Raw genomic sequence first — 17,780 nt, forward strand, 5'->3', positions numbered from 1 at the left:
AGTCAAACCTGTAAACATGGTTGTTTTGTCATGCTGTTTCTCCTGCTCTGTTTGTCCCATGCAGTACCCCGGAGTGGCTAAAAGCATCGACAGTGACATCAACAACCTGATGACTCTCCTCACCATGAGCAACGCACTGCCTGAAGGTGATGATCCCTGAACGGATTTCAGATTTGTTTTGTAGAATTAGATTTTTATTTTTTATGTTTTTTATTTGTAGCATGATGTAGTAATCACATTTATGACTTAGCGTAAATCACACATGCAGCACAACATAAGGTGGGGAATCTACTGCCCCCCTCCCTGTAAACACACACTCTGATCCTGCTCTGGTCCTGTTCACACACATACGGGGCTCTATTTTAACAACCCTAACGCATTGGTAAATATAAGAGCAGGCGGTAGTGCTATAGGTTCGGAGTGTGTCAGAAATATTTTTGCTATTTTTGCAACCAGAATAATGGCCGCAGTAGCTGGCGGTGGTGCGAAATTGCTGGTTTTTGATGAATAGACAAGTTGAAGGCATTTTGAGGTTTGACCCTCTTCACTGGGCAATCAGAACGTGCTCCATTGATAAATATGTGGTTGGTTCAAGTTGTGTCTTTTGTGTATTATGTCATCATCTGCTACAATTGGAATGTTAGTCCGTTATAGCTTAGTTTGTTAAATAGCCTACAGAAACAAAATCTAGGCCTATCCCATATTTGCTAAATATGCATGGCTTAAGTATGGATATGCAGTACCAGTCAAATATGTGGACAAACCTACTCATTCTAGGGTTTTTCTTTATTTTTATTATTTTCTACATTGTAGAGTAATAGTGAAGACATCAAAACTATTAAATAACCCATATGGAATCATGTAGTAACCCACAGGCAGCGATCGGAATTCCCGCGATTTGACTGTTTGGTCCAAGATGCATGATATTTTTTAAAGATGAGGGAAAACTTTATGCAGTCTGTTTTAAACATTGGTGATGTACATAAAACTACTGTGTGCACATTTGTTGGCAAAATCAATGCCATAACCAATTGTATTTCCGCTAAGACCAGCTTTTGGTCCTTCTTCAATATTTCTAGTTGCGCTGACTGAAATTGGCATTTTGGCGCACATTTTATTTCCACACCTCCACCTCAGCACAAACGAGCTGATGTTAGACAGGTAAATTGTCGAACCTGGCTTAAGGGGTGGAAAATGCCAGTGCACCAGTTTTTACATGACAATTTCTAACTAATGTGCGTTTGACAGTTACCGCCTGCCAAAAATAAAGCCCACGCAGTCATCGACAGCAGAGAGTCACCCAGCAGATGATCGATGATGGTGGCCAATACCAATCATTCTGGGCCTCCACTGTACTCTGGGAATGATCCGAGCACACATCCCTCTAGGCCTCAGTCGACCATAATCCATAACCATAATCTGTTTCTCTATATCTCTCTCGCTCTTTCTCCCTCTGTTAACATCTTGTGCAGGTCTCTTCCCTGAGCATCTGATTGAGGTGATGAGCAGAGAGCTGGCACTGGAATGTGATTACATAAGAGAGGCCAAATGTGCCAAGAAATTCCAGTGAGTGATCAAAACAACCAGATGAGCTTTCTCTTAAAGACCACCTCCCCCGTAACTATTTTCATCATCTAATCGTCACAGCAAGCTCCAGAAATGAAGGGGGGAAATGTGGCTTTATCTTTTGGATGTAGCCCAGCAATAGGAATTTGTGATGACTCAAGCAGTGGCTTTTTAGTGAGCACTTAGTAAATCCATAAATCCCAAGGGGGCCAAGGTAAATGAATCTCTTAAACACAGTGACTTTTCCAGATCGTGGTGGGAGGACAACACAGCATATTATTGTATGACTCCAGATCAGGAAATGTACTGTAGCCTGTAGGGTCTACGAATAGCCACTCCAGGCCTTTGGGGAGTGTTGGTTGGATGACTTTGATATAAAAGTGCATCATTCGTCTACAGCCAGCATTTAAATATAGCCGATCTGGACATAATACAAGGAGACAACAAGCACCCCCTCTACATACCCTGTCCTCATGGCCCCTGTCCCCGCTCCATGATCCCCAAGTTTGTTGGCAGGCAGGGCGAGGGTGAGAGATGAGATTTGTGTCCAGAGAGGAGGCTCCTGTTACATACAGTACGCACCAGCTGTGGATGACATGCTTTTTCACCTTGACCATGACCGGTGGACTCTCCCTTCTATACATGTTCATGCAGTATTAAACAGTGATTTGTACAGCTAGAGTGTCGACAGGGGAGGATTATTTGAGGGATTGTGGAGATGAGTTGTTGCAGAGGTCACTCACTGACACATCTGTGGAGTTTGAACAGAAGATCATACCGTGTTATTATAAATTCATACAGTAACATAATGCCATTTCTGAAACACTGGAAATATCCTGTGAATTGTCATGACATAAATACTGCACATATACTCCCATTTAGTCATAAGAGCTTGAGTTTTCAAAGCTGTGTGTTGTGTTGTTCCCGGGTCTGACGATGGTTATGTGATTGGTACAGGGAGCTGCTGAAAGACCACCCGTTCTTCTACGTGCCAGATGTAATAGACGAGCTGAGCAGCAACGCCGTCCTCACCACAGAGCTGGTCCCAGGCTTCCCTCTGGACCAGGCTGAACAACTCTCCCAGGAGCTCAAGAACGAGGTCACTGTATGCTGCACCTGTGTTCATTAACAAAGGCCACCATTATGTATTTTGGTATTTACTTATTGTACGTTGTGTACTTGTGGATTTTGATGTGTGCTTTCTGCTTGCCCAAGCTTGTTTTGATGTGTAAGACAAACGCCACTACAGAAAACTCATTTCTGTCACCTCACCCGCCAAAGCACCTGCTACAGTGTATTACTGCCCCCTGGTGGTGAAATTACAGACTGAAAAATGTGTGTTCTTAAAGTATCTTTCGCTCTGCCTCTTTCTTGCTGTGTGTGTGTCAGATCTGTGAGAATATCCTGAAACTTTGTTTAAGGGAGCTGTTTGAGTTCAGATACATGCAGACTGACCCCAACTGGTCCAACTTCTTCTACGACCCACAAACACACAGGGTGAGTTTTAACTCTTGTTATCAATTTCATCATTAGAGTCCTGTAACTAATGTTGATGACCCTCCTAAAGGTTGTCTGTTTAAATGGGTCTTCTTGGTGTCTTCTGTAGAGCCTGCCAAGCCTATACAGTAGCCACCTCCAGTAGCACGATGTTGTTGAATGCTTAGAATGACTAAACATTACTTCTGTTCCATCCATAGGTTGCATTGTTGGATTTCGGAGCCACAAGAGGATTTAGTGAGGACTTCACTGACATCTACATCGAGGTAAGCTATTAGGCTTTATCCCACAACAAAACATAGCCGATCAAAATGATTTATTTGACGGGTGTGTGTGTGACATTCATTGTTTTAATCAGCTCATCAAGTCAGCAGCAGAGGGAGACAGAGAGGGGGTTCGGAGAAGATCAGTAGAGCTCAAGTTCCTCACAGGTTATGAGTCAAAGGTGAGTCCAATCATTCGTTCTCAACACATGAATCAACAATGACACATACTAGTTTATTTTGTCGTAGACAATGAATTGAGAAGGCTCTTCATTACTCCATGGCATAAACTGAGTAGTGAATACCCATAACTTAATTACAATGGCTCCCCCTGAACCCACTAAAAAACACACAAACACATACAGGTTATTACTCTCTCTGAGTATGTTCTGTTCGTCCCCTCCCTCAGTCCATGGTGAATGCCCATGTGGACGCGGTGATGATCCTGGGCGAGGCCTTTGCCTCTATGGAGCCTTTTAACTTCGGCGCCCAGAGCACCACGGAGCGCATCCACAACCTGATCCCCGTGATGCTGAAGCAGCGCCTCACCCCGCCTCCCGAGGAGACCTACTCTCTCCACCGCAAGATGGGCGGCTCCTTCCTCATCTGCTCCCGCCTCGACGCCAAGCTCGGCTGCAAGAACATGTTCCAGGAGGCCTATAACAACTACTGGAGGGGCCGCCCCAACCGACCAAGCCAGTGACAAACACTGCAGAGGGCCAATAGCAGGGCTACAGCATCAGGTGTGGACTATAAGGGGAGGGATGTTGACCCTAGCCAGACTTTCTCTGCTGTTAATTTAATGTATATGAATGGCACTTTTTTGCCCGTCTCTCCCCCGAACCAGAATATGTGTGTATATTCATTACCGGTCCAAAGTTTTAGAACATCTACTCATTCAAGGGTTTATCTTTATTTTTACTATTTTCTACATTGTAGAAAAATAGTGTAGACATCAAAACTAGGAAATAATACATATGGAATCATGTAGAACCAAAAAATATATATAAAAATATATTTGATGTTTTCGATTCTTCAGTAGTAGCCACCCTTTGCCTTGATGACAGCATTGCACACTCTTGGCATTCTCTCAACCAGCTTCACCTGGAATTGTTTTCCAACCGTTTTGAAGGATCGGGGAGGCAGGGTAGCCTCGTGGTTAGAGCGTTGGACTAGTAACTGAAAGGTTGCAAGTTCAAATCCCTAAGCTGACAAGGTAAAAATCTGTCGTTCTGCCCCTGAACAAGCAGTTAACCCACTATTCCTAGGCAGTCATTGAAAATAAGAATTTGTTCTTAACTGACTTGCCTAGTTAAATAAAGGTAACATTTAAAAAAGGAGTTCCCACATATGCTTAGCACTTGTTGGCTGCTTTTCCTTCACTCTGCGGTCCGACTCATCCCAAACTATCTCAATTTGATTGAGGTCGGGGGATTGTGGAATCCAGGTCATATGATGCAGCACTCCCATCACTCTCCTTCTTGGTCAAATAGCCCTTACACAGTGTTTGGGGTCATTGTCCTGTTAAAAAACAAATGATACTCCCACTAAGTGCAAATTAGATGGGATGGCATATCGCTGCAGAATGCTATGGAAGCCATCTTGGTTAAGTGTGCCTTGAATTCTAAATTAATCAGTGTCTCCCCCACACCGTCACAACTCCTCCATGCTTCACGGTGGGAACTACACATGCGGAGATCATCCGTTCACCTACTGCGTCTCACAAAGACACGGTGGTTGGAACAAAAACTCTCAAATTTGGAGTCATCAGACCAAAGGACAGATTTCCAACGGTCTAATGTTCATTGCTCGTGTTTCTTGTCCCAAGCAAGTCTCTTCTTCTTATTGGTGTCCTTTTAGTAGTGATTTCTTTGCAGCAATTTGACCATGAAGGCCTGATTGACAGTCTCTTCTGAACAGTTGATGTTGAGATGTGTCTGTTACTTGAACTCTGTGAAGCATTGGAATGCAATCTGAGATTCAGTTAACTCTAAACTTATCCTCTGCAGCGGAGGTAACTCTGGGTCTTCCTTTCCTGTGGCATTCCTCATTAGTCAGTTTCATCATAGCGCTTGATTGTTTTTGCGACTGCACTTGAAGAAACTTTCGAAGTTCTTGAATTTTTCCAGATTGACTGACCTTCATTTCTTAAAGTTAAGATGGACTGTTGTTTTCTATTTGCTTATTTGACTTGGTCTTCTACCAAATATGGCGATCTTCTGTATACCTTGTCACAAAATTCCACAATTTAACTTTTAACAAAACACGCCTGTTTAATTGAAATGCATTCCAGGTGACTACCTCATTAAGCTAGTTGTGAGAATGCCAAGAGTGTGAAAAGCTGTCAAGACAAAGGGTGGCTACTTTGAAGAATCTAAAACATAAAATATATTTTTATTTGTTTATTTTGGTTACATGATTCCATTTGTTTTTTCAGTTTTCACTATTACTCTACAATGTAGAAAATAGTAAATAATAAAAACCCTTGAATGAGTAGGTGTGTCCAAACTTTTGACTGGTACTGTATATATTTTTGTGTGTGTGTTATTTGGAGTATATTAACCATGGCTGTCCAGTTAAGATATTCACAAGACGTATCAGATGGTTGAGTTAACTGGGATAAATGCCATGATGTGTGTGTCTGAGAGAGAATTGTAAAGCTATTGTGAATTCAAGACAGTTGGTTTCTTGTGATGCGGGGATATGATACTGTCTAATGGGCATAAAACCAGTGGTGGTGATGAGACAGCAGTTAAATATATTAAAGAACAGTGATATACTGTTAATGGCCTATATTTTCCAGCATGTGGCAGTAGTTCTAGTGTCCTATGAGGACAAATGCTCATGTGATTCATACCAAAGTGTAAAAGGATGTTTTCTCACACTTAAGCATATTGTACACGTTAACAGGTTGCAGACCAATTCCTGTTGAGGGAGAAGATTTGAGGACAATCTCCTGTAAAGCCTGTCCCTATAAACACATTACATTTGGGAAACATGAAATATCATAATATATTTATCAATAATCTGCACTGTCATGACACGGTTACTTCTGTGAGGTGGAGATGGTTGATGGATGGATCATGGGACATGGCCTTACTTCCAGTGGAAATAAGAGCATATATTCTCATTGACTGACCTACTTCATTTTGGTGCTACAGGCCCATGGTCGTGTTTTGACACTAAAGTGTTGTTCTTGTGGCCTGGTGGGCTTATGACATTTTGATCATGGTGTCCTTTATTAACAGCAGGTTTTTACATCAGTTGACAAAACTGCTGTTTTGTCATTAAAGCCTGTCTTTGATGGAAAGACTTAAGGCAAGAGAGAAGTGATTCTAAATCACTTTGTGTGAATATAAATGCAAAAGTATTGCTACGAGGATGTTTAGAAATGAATGCCGCTATGCATCTTTTATATTGATATCAGCAGAATTTTTATAATCAATTACGTTCTTAGTGTTATGATAAATATTAAATATTTGACTTGACACTTGTTCCAATCAATGTTGCGTGTGCACTCTTTATTTTAGCTTTGGAATAGATTAGTCTATCTGCAGAGACAAATTCCTCAACACAAATGAGTAAGTCTTGATATCTGAAGAGTTGAGAACATCTTGTCAATATCATTATTACTAAGTTAATTCAATATTTTATGCAACACTTGTACTTGATTTATTCTCATAGAATAAGATGAAACATTCATAAACACATTCTCATGATTGAGGCATAATGTAACAGTAGAAAACACCTCAAACTATAAGTGCTTCTAATACTAAAAGTAGAACAAGCTGAAATTCACAAATACATATGAGGTATCTTCAAAGATTCACTCCGAGGTTCTACAGAGAAGTCTAGTTTTGTACTTATTGAGAATCAAGATATTAATTTGGCTCACTACACAAATTGTGATAAGCTTTCTTCTAAACTAGAATGAGTCACCAATGCCCTGGGTGGAAGTTGTAGAAATGTAGGTTTTTAAATAATGTTGGTGGCGTTGTAATCTTGTTACAGACTTCAAACACTTTCTTTGTGTTGCCACAATGGGGCACTTAATGTCTGTAAGAACTGCTGTTGTATTTCAGTAAGGCCTTATGTATGAGAGTCACTGCAATATCATTTGTTTTACAATGCAGAAGTCCCACAGAGTCATGGAAGAGAACATTAACTTTCTCTACGCTTTTGTAGTGAGATGCAGATCTCTGGTCTGTGACAAAGTAGCGATCAAAAGTATGGTGCATCACAACTAGAATGGCATCTGTGTTACCTGTTGAGACAAAATGATGCAAGCTTTAGAAAAGTACTTCCACCCAAAAACTCATTGGACAAAAGGTTGTTTTACAACATGGACCAATACATCCTGTTGAGTAAAATGAAATCCCATGATAGAAGTAGTATTGACAATTGTATTCGGTCTAGAAATCTTTTGCTTTCATGGTGTAATCCCAAAAGGCTTTCCTACCTGGAACTTGGCTCATGGCAGCCTCAATGTCAGTTCCCACACGAGATGTAACAGGACAGAAGACCATTATGACTTGGCAGTCCTCTACACTGGTCTCCTTTCGTTTAAGTCCCAGATCCTCCACTTGTTTCATGAGTGCAAGGTGAGCGTTCAGGGTTTTTCCACACACTTGGGAATAGACTTTAACTTCTTGAAACAAAACATAATTAAATGACCACTACATACAGTATATCCCCAAGATGTTGCAAACAACAAACAAAAGCAAAGTGGTGGATTTCCATTGCAGAAATTTCACACTAGAAAGCTCATCACACATCAGCTATCAGAGTGGAGAGGTAAGGAGGTATTTATGCCAAGTAGCAATTGAAATCAAATTCTCAACACATTGTTTCCAATTCCTTAAAGGGGCTATCTGTGATTGATACATCAATTTTTGATTTATAAATGAGTTATATTTTAAAGGATTTAATGACATTGAACAGTGTTTAGGCTTTGATAATGGCCTTTGTAGGATGTTGCAGATGGCTCAATATCAGCTGCTCCTGAAGTGTACGTAGAGCATGATTTTGAGGTCTCCAGCTTGCCTCGCAACCTGAACTGCACACTACCACTGGTACTTGGAGGAGCATATGTTATTCCAGCTGCTCCTGAAGTATGAGGTGGGGGTTCCTTGAAGTTTTGCCACTTACCACTGGTGGACAGATCTGTTCTTGGTCGTTTGGGGTGGACCTCTACAGCACCTAAGGCTGAGGACAACAAAGTACTATGAATTCAAGTCCAGTGTTTTTGTTGTGAGTCTGTGCAAGTCATTGTGGTTGGCTTTGCCAGCTGTAAAAGGGTTTAACATTATAGAATTCTTATGTTTTGAGAAAAACATGCATTGTTTAAGGTTGAGTTACCTGGTCGTTCTGAAGCGCCTTCAACAGATTGCTTATGTACTGGAAATAATGTACATTTCGGCTGTTAAAAGAGTAATTTTAGGCTAAGAAAAGACTGTTCGAGCTCCATTAAAGTCCCAATAGTGAATGTCTTGATTGTTTAATTTCTCCACATTTTGTATACCATTATCTATGTCTTTTGATTCATGAGGGATAAGACCCACTGTACTGGAACCAACACAGACAGCAGTTATGTCATTTACCTGCAACATTGGATAGCTGTTTTCCTGCTGTAGCAGAGTCAGCTGATGGGGACACAGCATTGCCTTCAGCCTCCATGGGCTCTTCTTTATTGTAGCTCTCAAGCAGTTCAATGTGTTCCTGAATTAAGTGCACGGCTTTGGCCAGCTGCTTCTTCAAATCTTTAAGAATAGTGACGTAGCCATGTAACACTCCCCCAGGAACAAGTGCATCTGTAAGGAGAAAGTGACCAGTCCATACAATTACAACCAAAGAGACACCACAAATGTATTGGGTGACAGCTATGCTGAAAGTCCTTGAAAAGGGACTTACTCTTCATGACAACAGCTGGAAGGAATTCCCTAAACTCGTTAAGAATGAAATCGATAGGTTTAGCTGTGTCCTAAGAAACAAAAATAACAAAACATGGGGGGATTAGAACATACAATGTAAATGTACAATGAATCAAAAACCTTCATTCTATAACTATACCGAATGATCCCACAAAGTGGTACAGTAACCATAGAAGCTTTTGGAACTATACCAACCTGTTTAGATTGGGTTAGAAGTTCACTGATCTTCTTCCTAAGTTTGAAATGCTCAAGGCCTGGCAGAAGTTCCTTCAGATCATCTCTTGTTAACTCTTGAATATCAATGTCCTCTTTAATTCCAGCTCCTGAAAACAAATATGATATTAGGAGGACAGTTAACAACAACTGCATAAAGCTCAGGGAGATAACTTACTTGCACGGGCAGATGCTGCAACTGGTGAGAGGCCCCTGATTTGCTCTTCCAAACTCATTGTCCTTGCCTAAGAGGAAGAGATTGATAGGCTATTTATTACTGTTCACAGGCTTATACAGCTGCTAACTGTATCATTTAATTGTTAAACATATTTGTATTGTCACACCGATGCTGCTGTAAGGAAACAGGATTTGATCCCCTCTGCTCTGACCACCTCCCTCTGCTCTGACCTGTCATTCGTATTTTGACCAAGTGGCAAAGTCTGAAATGAGACGACATACCTCTAGGTTTTCCTGCTCAGGGGCATCACTGGCTTCTTCTTCTCCGATTAGTTCCCAGACCTCATCATTCTGCACCAGAGTTAAAATACACAGTACACATACAAGTCAGTGTGCATGAGGAGTATTACAACTACGTGTTATTTCCCTAGACGTTACTAATCTCAACTCAAGCTCACTTTTTCCCATTTGTATTCATTGGGGACACAATGTTCCTCTTTATCTAAATTATCATTTTGAATAAAGGTGAACTACCTTTGGCTGTATTTTTGTCCTGTCCAGAATCTTTAGAATTGCTTCTTCATTGCGAGGACACTCCAGTAGTCCCTGGTTCTCATGGAAGAGACAGTCCACTGTGAGTATCACATCACCTCTGGTCACTAGTCTGCTACTGTTAGGTACAGTGTAGTCTGGATCGAAGGTGTGATGCAGCACTACCAGGATGACAGGTTTACCAGCTGTCAAGAGAGAGGGGATAACAGTAACAATAATCACGTAAACATACCTGATTAATGAATCATTAACGTTTTGACAATGTTCTTCATGGATATTGATTACCTGGAATCTTCTGCAGTGCTGCTTCAACATCAGTCCCAGCACGAGAGACAATGGGACAGAAAGCCAGGATGACATCACTCTCCTCTAGTGACGTCACCTCAGTTAAACCTTTTGCAGTGAGACAGTGATTGATTTCCTCATGAGACCGCAGAGTATTCCCAGTCAGAATGGTGAAGAATGTCGCCGTCCTCCACTCTATAGAATAATAAACATGTGATTTAAGTATAGGGTTAAGCAACTGTGACACCTCAGTTACAACATTAGCATATTCAAAAGTGTCTTACAGCTAGCCTGGTCCATAAATGGCAGTGTTGTAGGCGAACTTAAATTGTACTGTAGAAGTCGCAGCTACAATAAAGACATCTAACTAGCCTGTTTGAATCCCTTATCCCATTATCCCTTACAGGCAATGTCCACTAACATGGACGTGCACTGACAACATGACGGAGCCCATTCATTTTCTTTTTTTCTACCCCTTTTTCTCCCCAATTTTGTGGTATCCAATTGTTGTAGTAGCTACTATCTTGTCTCATCGCTACAACTCCCGTACGGGCTCGGGAGAGACGAAGGTTGAAAGTCATGCGTCCGCCGATACACAACCCAACCAGCCGTACTACTTCTTAACACAGCGCGCATCCAACCCGGAAGCCAGCCGCACCAATGTGTCGGAGGAAACACCGTGCACCTGGCAACCTTGGTTAGCGCACACTGCGCTCGGCCCGCCCCAGGAGTCGCTGGTGCGCGATGAGACAAGGACATCCCTACCGACCAAGCCCTCCCTAACCCGGACGACGCTAGGCCAATTCCAATTGTGTGTCGCCCCACGGACCTCCCGGTCGCGGCTGACAGAGCCTGGGCACGAACCCAGGGACTCTGATGGCACAGCTGGCGCTGCACCCTTAACCACTGCGCCACCCGGGAGTCGCCCATTCATTTTCAATGAAAGGAAAGTGGATCACGCCAAAATGATAGATAAGTTTGGCGAACAGAGCGATGCAAAAAGATGGAGATAACGGAACTCTTAATTCCTGGTGATATTGTGGTGAAATTGACCAATTATGGACACTATTCTACTGATGCACAAATGTTCAGCACCACAACAGCGCAAACTACAGGAATATAGAGCTTGCCCGCTTGAAGTCCTAAAATACTGAAATGAGTTACCTCTGGTTCGTTCAGCCATTCCTAACAGGTAAATTCATGGGGAAAGAATAGGGTTTGGGATAAACGCCGTAAACAAAGTCTGAGGTTAACATTTACATTACATTTAAGTCATTTAGCAGACGCTCTTATCCAGAGCGACTTACAAATTGGTGCATTCACCTTATGACATCCAGTGGGACAGTCACTTAACAATAGTGCATCTAAAACTTAGGGGGGGTGGGGTGAGAGGGATTACTTAACCTATCCTAGGTATTCCTTAAAGAGGTGGGGTTTCAGGTGTCTCCGGAAGGTGGTGATTGACTCCGCTGTCCTGGCGTCGTGAGGGAGTTTGTTCCACCATTGGGGGGCCAGGGCAGCGAACAGTTTTGACTGGGCTGAGCGGGAGCTGTACTTCCTCAGTGGTAGGGAGGCGAGCAGGCCAGAGGTGGATGAACGCAGTGCCCTTGTTTGGGTGTAGGGCCTGATCAGAGCCTGGAGGTACTGAGGTGCCGTTCCCCTCACAGCTCCGTAGGCAAGCACCATGGTCTTGAGATCTTTTGTATAAATGTAGAAGATCTCCTGGGCCTGTGTTTACCACATACCTTATTTCAGCTTTTATTCTAAATGCCTACAAAAACTAAATTTATTTCCCAATAAGCTTTGTCCAACGAACGATGGCGGAGTTAATGTCTACAAAAAGACGCCATTACGATTGCTCTCTATACCGGCGCGCAAACATTTAGCACAATGGACAGCACCACGACCATTGAAAACTGATAGCTAGTCGACCTAACCTTTTCAGACACTTCCTTTTTGCCAAGATGCCCATTGTTCCCCTTCCCTTGAAATGTAGATGTGTTAAATAAATATAAGATTATTGCAATAGCCTACTGCTCTCAGGCTCTTTGATATCCTACAACAGGTGGTTACCACAAGTTAATTGGGACCCAGATCATGTAAATCTTTGCTTACTTGTAAGGGCATATGCTGCATCTGGTGAGAGGCTCCTGTTTGGCTTTTCGAAACTCATTGTCCTTGCCTAGGAGGAAGAGAATTGTAGACTATTTATTAGTACAAAACATTGTTCACAGGCTTACACAGCTGCTAACTGTATCATTTCATTGTAGTTACCAGACTCATACTTGTCACACTGATGCTGCTGTAGGGAAACAGGATTTGCTGTCCTCTGCTCTGATCTTGAAAAGATAACAGATTCAGGACGGGTAGGCCTATTCTGATACAATGTTACAACACTTTCAGATAGAAAATACATTGTGCCCAGAGAATACATTTTCTTTGCTGTAAAAGGTACATTTATCAAAAAATGTCATAATTCAATAAGCCTGGGCAATCAAATAACAAATTCACTGATTAGGCCATGAGTGGATGCAAAAATTACAAATATAATCTCACCTGCTGCTGTTTATCAACCTTTATTACGCTGCCAGGTAAGACCCACGGAGAAACGGTCACTGTTTAGATGAGTGTTGGCTGAGAGGGACATCAAATACTGACACTGCAGAGACACAAAGAATTGCCTGTTACTGAAACACTTAATGACATAGATTGTGGCATCATTTCCCTCCTATACTAGCTTTAACGATGAGAAGGAAGAAACAAAAGTTTAAAAAACAGTATAAAATAGTGCTTTTAGTTGGTCGTGACAGACAACCACTACGCAGATGCACACCAGGTATCACGGTCGCAAGGCATATGAATTAACAGTAGCGGTGTGTGGATAAGTCCACTGGGGAAGCCAAGCCACCCCCTCTCCAGAAAAGCCATATTACATCCTACACTGTATGTGCTGTGATAATTGCGTTGTTTGCTGTTAATTCATATGCCTTGCGAGCGTGATATATATAAGCCTAAAGGCCGAGACAATAAGAAGACACAGTGGCAGAATACATTATTAACAAAACCTTAGCTTTATCACAAAACAGCAACCTCTGACTGGGGAAATCCATGACGCATATTGCATGTAACAGACCTACAGACCTACATGACCTACAGCATGGTTAAGGAAGTCAATGTTTCTAACATTTTCAGACCAATAAACAACTGTTGATTTAAAACCACAGAGAGTTACCGCAAGTCAAAAAGAAAACAGGAGATGCCTCCACTATTCCAGCACCATTTCAACTTAACTTCAACATCGTCAAATCACCTCTGCTTAGCCTAATACAGTGACAACTGAATGATACCCAAAACAATTAAGTCCAATCAACATAAGCTTAATATGATGTGGCTGTCCATGGTTCTGATTTTTGTTTGCGTGTGTGCGTGCGTGTGCCTTCGTGAAAGTAGAAACACATGCTGACTCACCCAACTCGTAGAGAAATGTTTGGATCAGAATCGCTCTTAAAATCATTGGCCAGTATGGAGAATTAAGTAAAACCACACGTCCAAATCCCTATATCCATCCATGGCTAATTTAGGAAAGAGACAATTTTAGCCACAGGTGGACAACAACACAAAGAGATGCAACAATTCCAGTTGTTCCTGTTAATGACGTATGCTCTCAAAGCGATTTGATAGGAGAGACGCCAAATCCAAGCAGGCTTCCCTTTAGACTTAGATTTTTTCGCCAGGACCATTCACAGTTGAACTCACTCAGATTAGCTCAATGCTGATTAGCACATTTTTGTTTCGCTCTCTCTGATACTTTTTCTGGTGAAATACATTCACCCTCTTGCGAATCTACAAGACCATGCTAGGTAAAGCCCCCCCTTATCTCAGCTCGCTGGTCACCATAGCATCTCCCATCTGTAGCACACACTCCAGCAGGTATATCTCTCTAGTCACCCCCAAAATCAATTATTTCTTTGGCCGCCTCTCCTTCCAGTTCTCTGCTGCCAATGACTGGAACGAACTACAAAAATCTCTGAAACTGGAAACACTTCTCTCCCTCACTAGCTTTAAGCACCAACTGTCAGAGCAGCTCACAGATTACTGCATCTGCACATAGCCCACCTATAATTTAGCCCAAACAACTACCTCTTTCCCTACTGTATTTAATTAATGAATTTATTTATGTTGCTCCTTTACACCACATTATTGTTATTTCTACTTTGCACATTCTTCCACTGCAAATCTACCATTCCAGTGTTTAACTTGCTATATTTTATTTACTTTGCCACCATGGCCTTTTTTTTGCCTTTATCTACCTTATCTCACCTCATTTGCTCACATCGTATATAGGCTTGTTCATACTGTATGTTTGTTTTACTCCATGTGTAACTCTGTGTCGTTGTATGTGTCGAACTGCTTTGTTTTATCTTGGCCAGGTCGCAATTGTAAATGAGAACTTGTTCTCAACTTGCCTACCTGGTTAAATAAAGGTGAAATTTAAAAAAACATTTTTTTTTTTAAATTGAAGGAAAATTATGAAACACAGATCTGAAAAATATCTCTATATATTTTTACCCCCATTTAGTGATATGCGATCTTGTCTCATTACTGCAACTCCCCAACAGGTTCGGGAGGTGAAGGTCAAGTAATGCGTCCTCCGAAACATGACCCGCCAAACCGCGCTTCTTAACACCCGCCCGCTTAACCCAGAAGCAAGCAGCACTAATGTGTGGGAGGAAGCACCATTCAACATACAATCGAAGTCAGCCTGCAGGTGCCCGGCCCACCACAAGGAGTCGCTAGAGCACAATGAGCCAAGTAAAGCCACCCCAGCCAAACCCTCCCCTAACCTGAACGACGCTGGGCCAATTGTGTGCCACCCTATGGGACTCCCGGTCACGGCCGGTTGTGACACAGCCTGGGATCGAACCCACATCTGTAGTGACGCCTCAAATACTGCGTCCCAGTGATTTTACCCACACATAGCTACTGGTGACAACCAAAACCTAAGAGGTCTTCAGCAGGTTGGGTGTCACCGGCAGCAATGACTTGAGACGCTGTGCGTGTCTACTGTCCATCCCCTCCGTGGCATGTTGCACCACTGCAGTATAGCTGCCCATACATCCATACTGTCTAGCTTTGCCCTCTTGCATAGGTCTTTCACTCTCTTAGCAGCTGGCTCTGCCTCATAGCCCCCCTCCTCCCCACTTTGCAGAATGTGACGACCATGTCAGCTGACACGTCTGGCAGTAGCTCCACCTCCCAGTAATCTGCGTAATGATAAACAATAATCAGGAAGTCCTTTCCTATATATGTAAAAAGGTCCATGCTCACTGTTTGCCATGGGCACTCTGGGATGTTATGTGAAATCATTGATTCGTTGTGCTGTGCATATTCATTACAGGCTGAGCAGTTGGATACATGTCCTTAATTCCTCTCTCATGTTCGACCAGAAAAGTTTGTCCCTTGCCTGTCTATAGCGTGCCTCCCCGCCAGTGTGTCTTGCATTTATTCGGCTCAACATTTCCGGAATCAGGGTTAGAAGAAGGGTTAGCTAACATGCTAATGAGTTGCAGAGTAGCTAAAAAGTAGTAAGTAGATGAAAAGCTGTTAATTAGCTACAGTTGTCCGTGATGAGATTCCAAATCGCAACGTTTGAGTTGTTAGACATTCGCCTTATACGTTCGACCCCGACACACCACCCTAAGTAGCCATCTGTTTTATGTAACCATACCAAACGTAACATTACTAATTTGAGTCTCCAAGATGTACGTTTACGATGTTATGTCTAGTCTATGAGACCAGACTAGAAGTGGACATCTCCAAGCACAGACTCCACTAGATCATTGAACACGTCATGATATTCGCTCAGCAGCTCTTTGGGGCACTGCTCCACTTTGTTTAGCTCGGCTGGAATTGTGAGTTACGAGTCCTAAGTGCTCACACGTAAAACCAGAGAGTAGTGGGTTTTGATCCAACTCCACAACTTCAAAGACTAGCTTGTGCTTAACCCCCTTAATGACACAGTCTGTGTTATTTCACCCCATTTATCAAATTAGCTCTCCTGAGTACAGCTTCAGTTGTGTGTTACTTGCCTGTAGTGGGGTATTTGGTGATATTCTCTTTCACTCTCCTACTCACTACATGTTGCACCTGTATCAAACTGGCATTATTGTCTTGTAATATTCTGTTTTAGCTGCACAAACCATTGACAAAATGCATATCAAGCCTAGACAGACTATAGTGCAGATCTAGCACCCATGCACTATCGGCTGCCCAAACTAGAAAAAAATATACACAAATTAAGATGACCAATTCGTAGTCTACTTACCGCATAATACTGTCACGACGTCAACCAACACAGATAATAAACAAACTAGTCACAATCACTTTTGGACGAGAGGTTCGTCAAATACCAGATCAAAAGTAATATAATCTTAATTTATGTAAACACATCTGTGTCGGTATTTTCACTCTTGAAACATCCTCCTGATTTCTAGTAATCAGAAAGTGAAAGTGTCAGGCTATAACAGCCCAGCCCGTTGGTTGGTGGGGGATAACGTTGAATTCACAATCAGCCAAGCGTCTCTATGGCTCTGACAAAATAAATATATAAATAAATATATAGATAAATATATAAATATTCGTTTTTATTAGTTTCTTGCACAGCAGGTCATTATTGTCACAACAATACACCATTTTCTGACAAAGTAAAGGTTAAATAGCTTGACACAATGCAAGTATTAATTCGTTTAACAAAAATAATCTACATGAATTTGTGAGTTCATTGGCTCGTATATTAGACAAAGTAATGTTTAAGGCATGTCTAAGGCATGTTCAGTATATTATTTAAACAATAAGGGCTGGGGGGGGGGGGGGTGTGGTATGTGGCCAATACACCACAACTGATGCTGCCTTCATAACCAAGATGGAGGTGGGAATTTACCGGTGATGCATTCACGTGCTTTGAACTCGTTTAGAAACGCTGATTGGCTAATGGCCAACGAGCTGTGTAACCTATCAACTAAAAGTACAGCTATCATGCTCATAAACATATTACTATAAATAAATTGTTTTGTTTTTGCATATAACTTTTTGCAGTCATTTATTTAGTAGGTGATGTCAGAGGTCAGCATGTGGGAGAAAGTGGGAGATCAGGATGATGGATGATTTTCACACTAGTAATGACCAGTTGGAGGGCCGTTCAGGTGGATTTTTCCCAGTTGTATGTGGTAATTTCCAACTTGGTCATGAACGCAGCATGAGTGCTGTTTTTAGGCAAAGAGCAAAGTGGAGTGCCTGG

General features: G+C 42.0%; 2 protein-coding genes across 12 annotated transcripts in view; one reads left to right on the plus strand and one right to left on the minus strand.

Moving 5' to 3' along the window:
* LOC123995116 (atypical kinase COQ8A, mitochondrial-like) overlaps positions 1-4,328 on the plus strand; it is a 37,860-nt gene extending 33,532 nt beyond the window's left edge. For 2 of the 3 annotated variants that reach the window (XM_046298461.1, XM_046298463.1), the window contains exons 9-15: positions 65-146; positions 1,473-1,566; positions 2,524-2,671; positions 2,956-3,063; positions 3,264-3,329; positions 3,422-3,508; positions 3,736-4,328. In XM_046298461.1, the coding sequence (XP_046154417.1) occupies positions 65-146; positions 1,473-1,566; positions 2,524-2,671; positions 2,956-3,063; positions 3,264-3,329; positions 3,422-3,508; positions 3,736-4,029 (879 nt within the window). In that variant the 3' untranslated portion in view covers positions 4,030-4,328. The remainder of the gene's footprint in view (positions 1-64; positions 147-1,472; positions 1,567-2,523; positions 2,672-2,955; positions 3,064-3,263; positions 3,330-3,421; positions 3,509-3,735) is intronic. The other variant, XM_046298462.1, reaches the window with a different exon arrangement.
* A 1,067-nt stretch (positions 4,329-5,395) lies between these two features.
* On the minus strand, positions 5,396-16,995 carry LOC123995117. Of its 9 annotated transcripts, none has more exons than XM_046298467.1 (15): positions 16,809-16,995; positions 13,040-13,142; positions 12,769-12,822; positions 12,599-12,665; positions 10,484-10,678; positions 10,181-10,383; positions 9,929-9,997; positions 9,648-9,714; positions 9,452-9,579; positions 9,237-9,306; positions 8,927-9,136; positions 8,685-8,723; positions 8,475-8,531; positions 7,786-7,974; positions 5,396-7,590 (listed from the first exon to the last, which is right to left on the minus strand). In XM_046298467.1, the coding sequence occupies exons 4-15, from the start codon at positions 12,654-12,656 to the stop codon at positions 7,376-7,378; spliced, it is 1,500 nt and encodes a 499-aa protein (XP_046154423.1). In that variant the 5' UTR covers positions 12,657-12,665; positions 12,769-12,822; positions 13,040-13,142; positions 16,809-16,995; the 3' UTR covers positions 5,396-7,375. The 9 variants fall into 9 exon arrangements, with proteins under 9 accessions (XP_046154423.1, XP_046154422.1, XP_046154420.1 ...); XM_046298466.1 differs by having other exon boundaries at positions 7,786-7,971; positions 12,758-12,822; XM_046298464.1 differs by having other exon boundaries at positions 12,758-12,822.
* Between the last annotated feature and the right edge of the window lie 785 nt (positions 16,996-17,780).

Source organism: Oncorhynchus gorbuscha, linkage group LG14 (genome assembly GCF_021184085.1).
Source record: "Oncorhynchus gorbuscha isolate QuinsamMale2020 ecotype Even-year linkage group LG14, OgorEven_v1.0, whole genome shotgun sequence".
Taxonomy (NCBI): Eukaryota; Metazoa; Chordata; class Actinopteri; order Salmoniformes; family Salmonidae; genus Oncorhynchus; species Oncorhynchus gorbuscha.

Bases quoted from the DNA above. Each gene is read 5' to 3' on its own strand.
- LOC123995117 (XM_046298464.1), bottom strand. The intron at 9,998-10,180 runs GTAGTTCACCTT...ACTCTGGTGCAG, and splicing joins GGACAAAAATACAGCCAAAG to AATGATGAGGTCTGGGAACT. The intron at 7,591-7,785 runs GTAGGAAAGCCT...TTGTCTCAACAG, and splicing joins TGCCATGAGCCAAGTTCCAG to GTAACACAGATGCCATTCTA.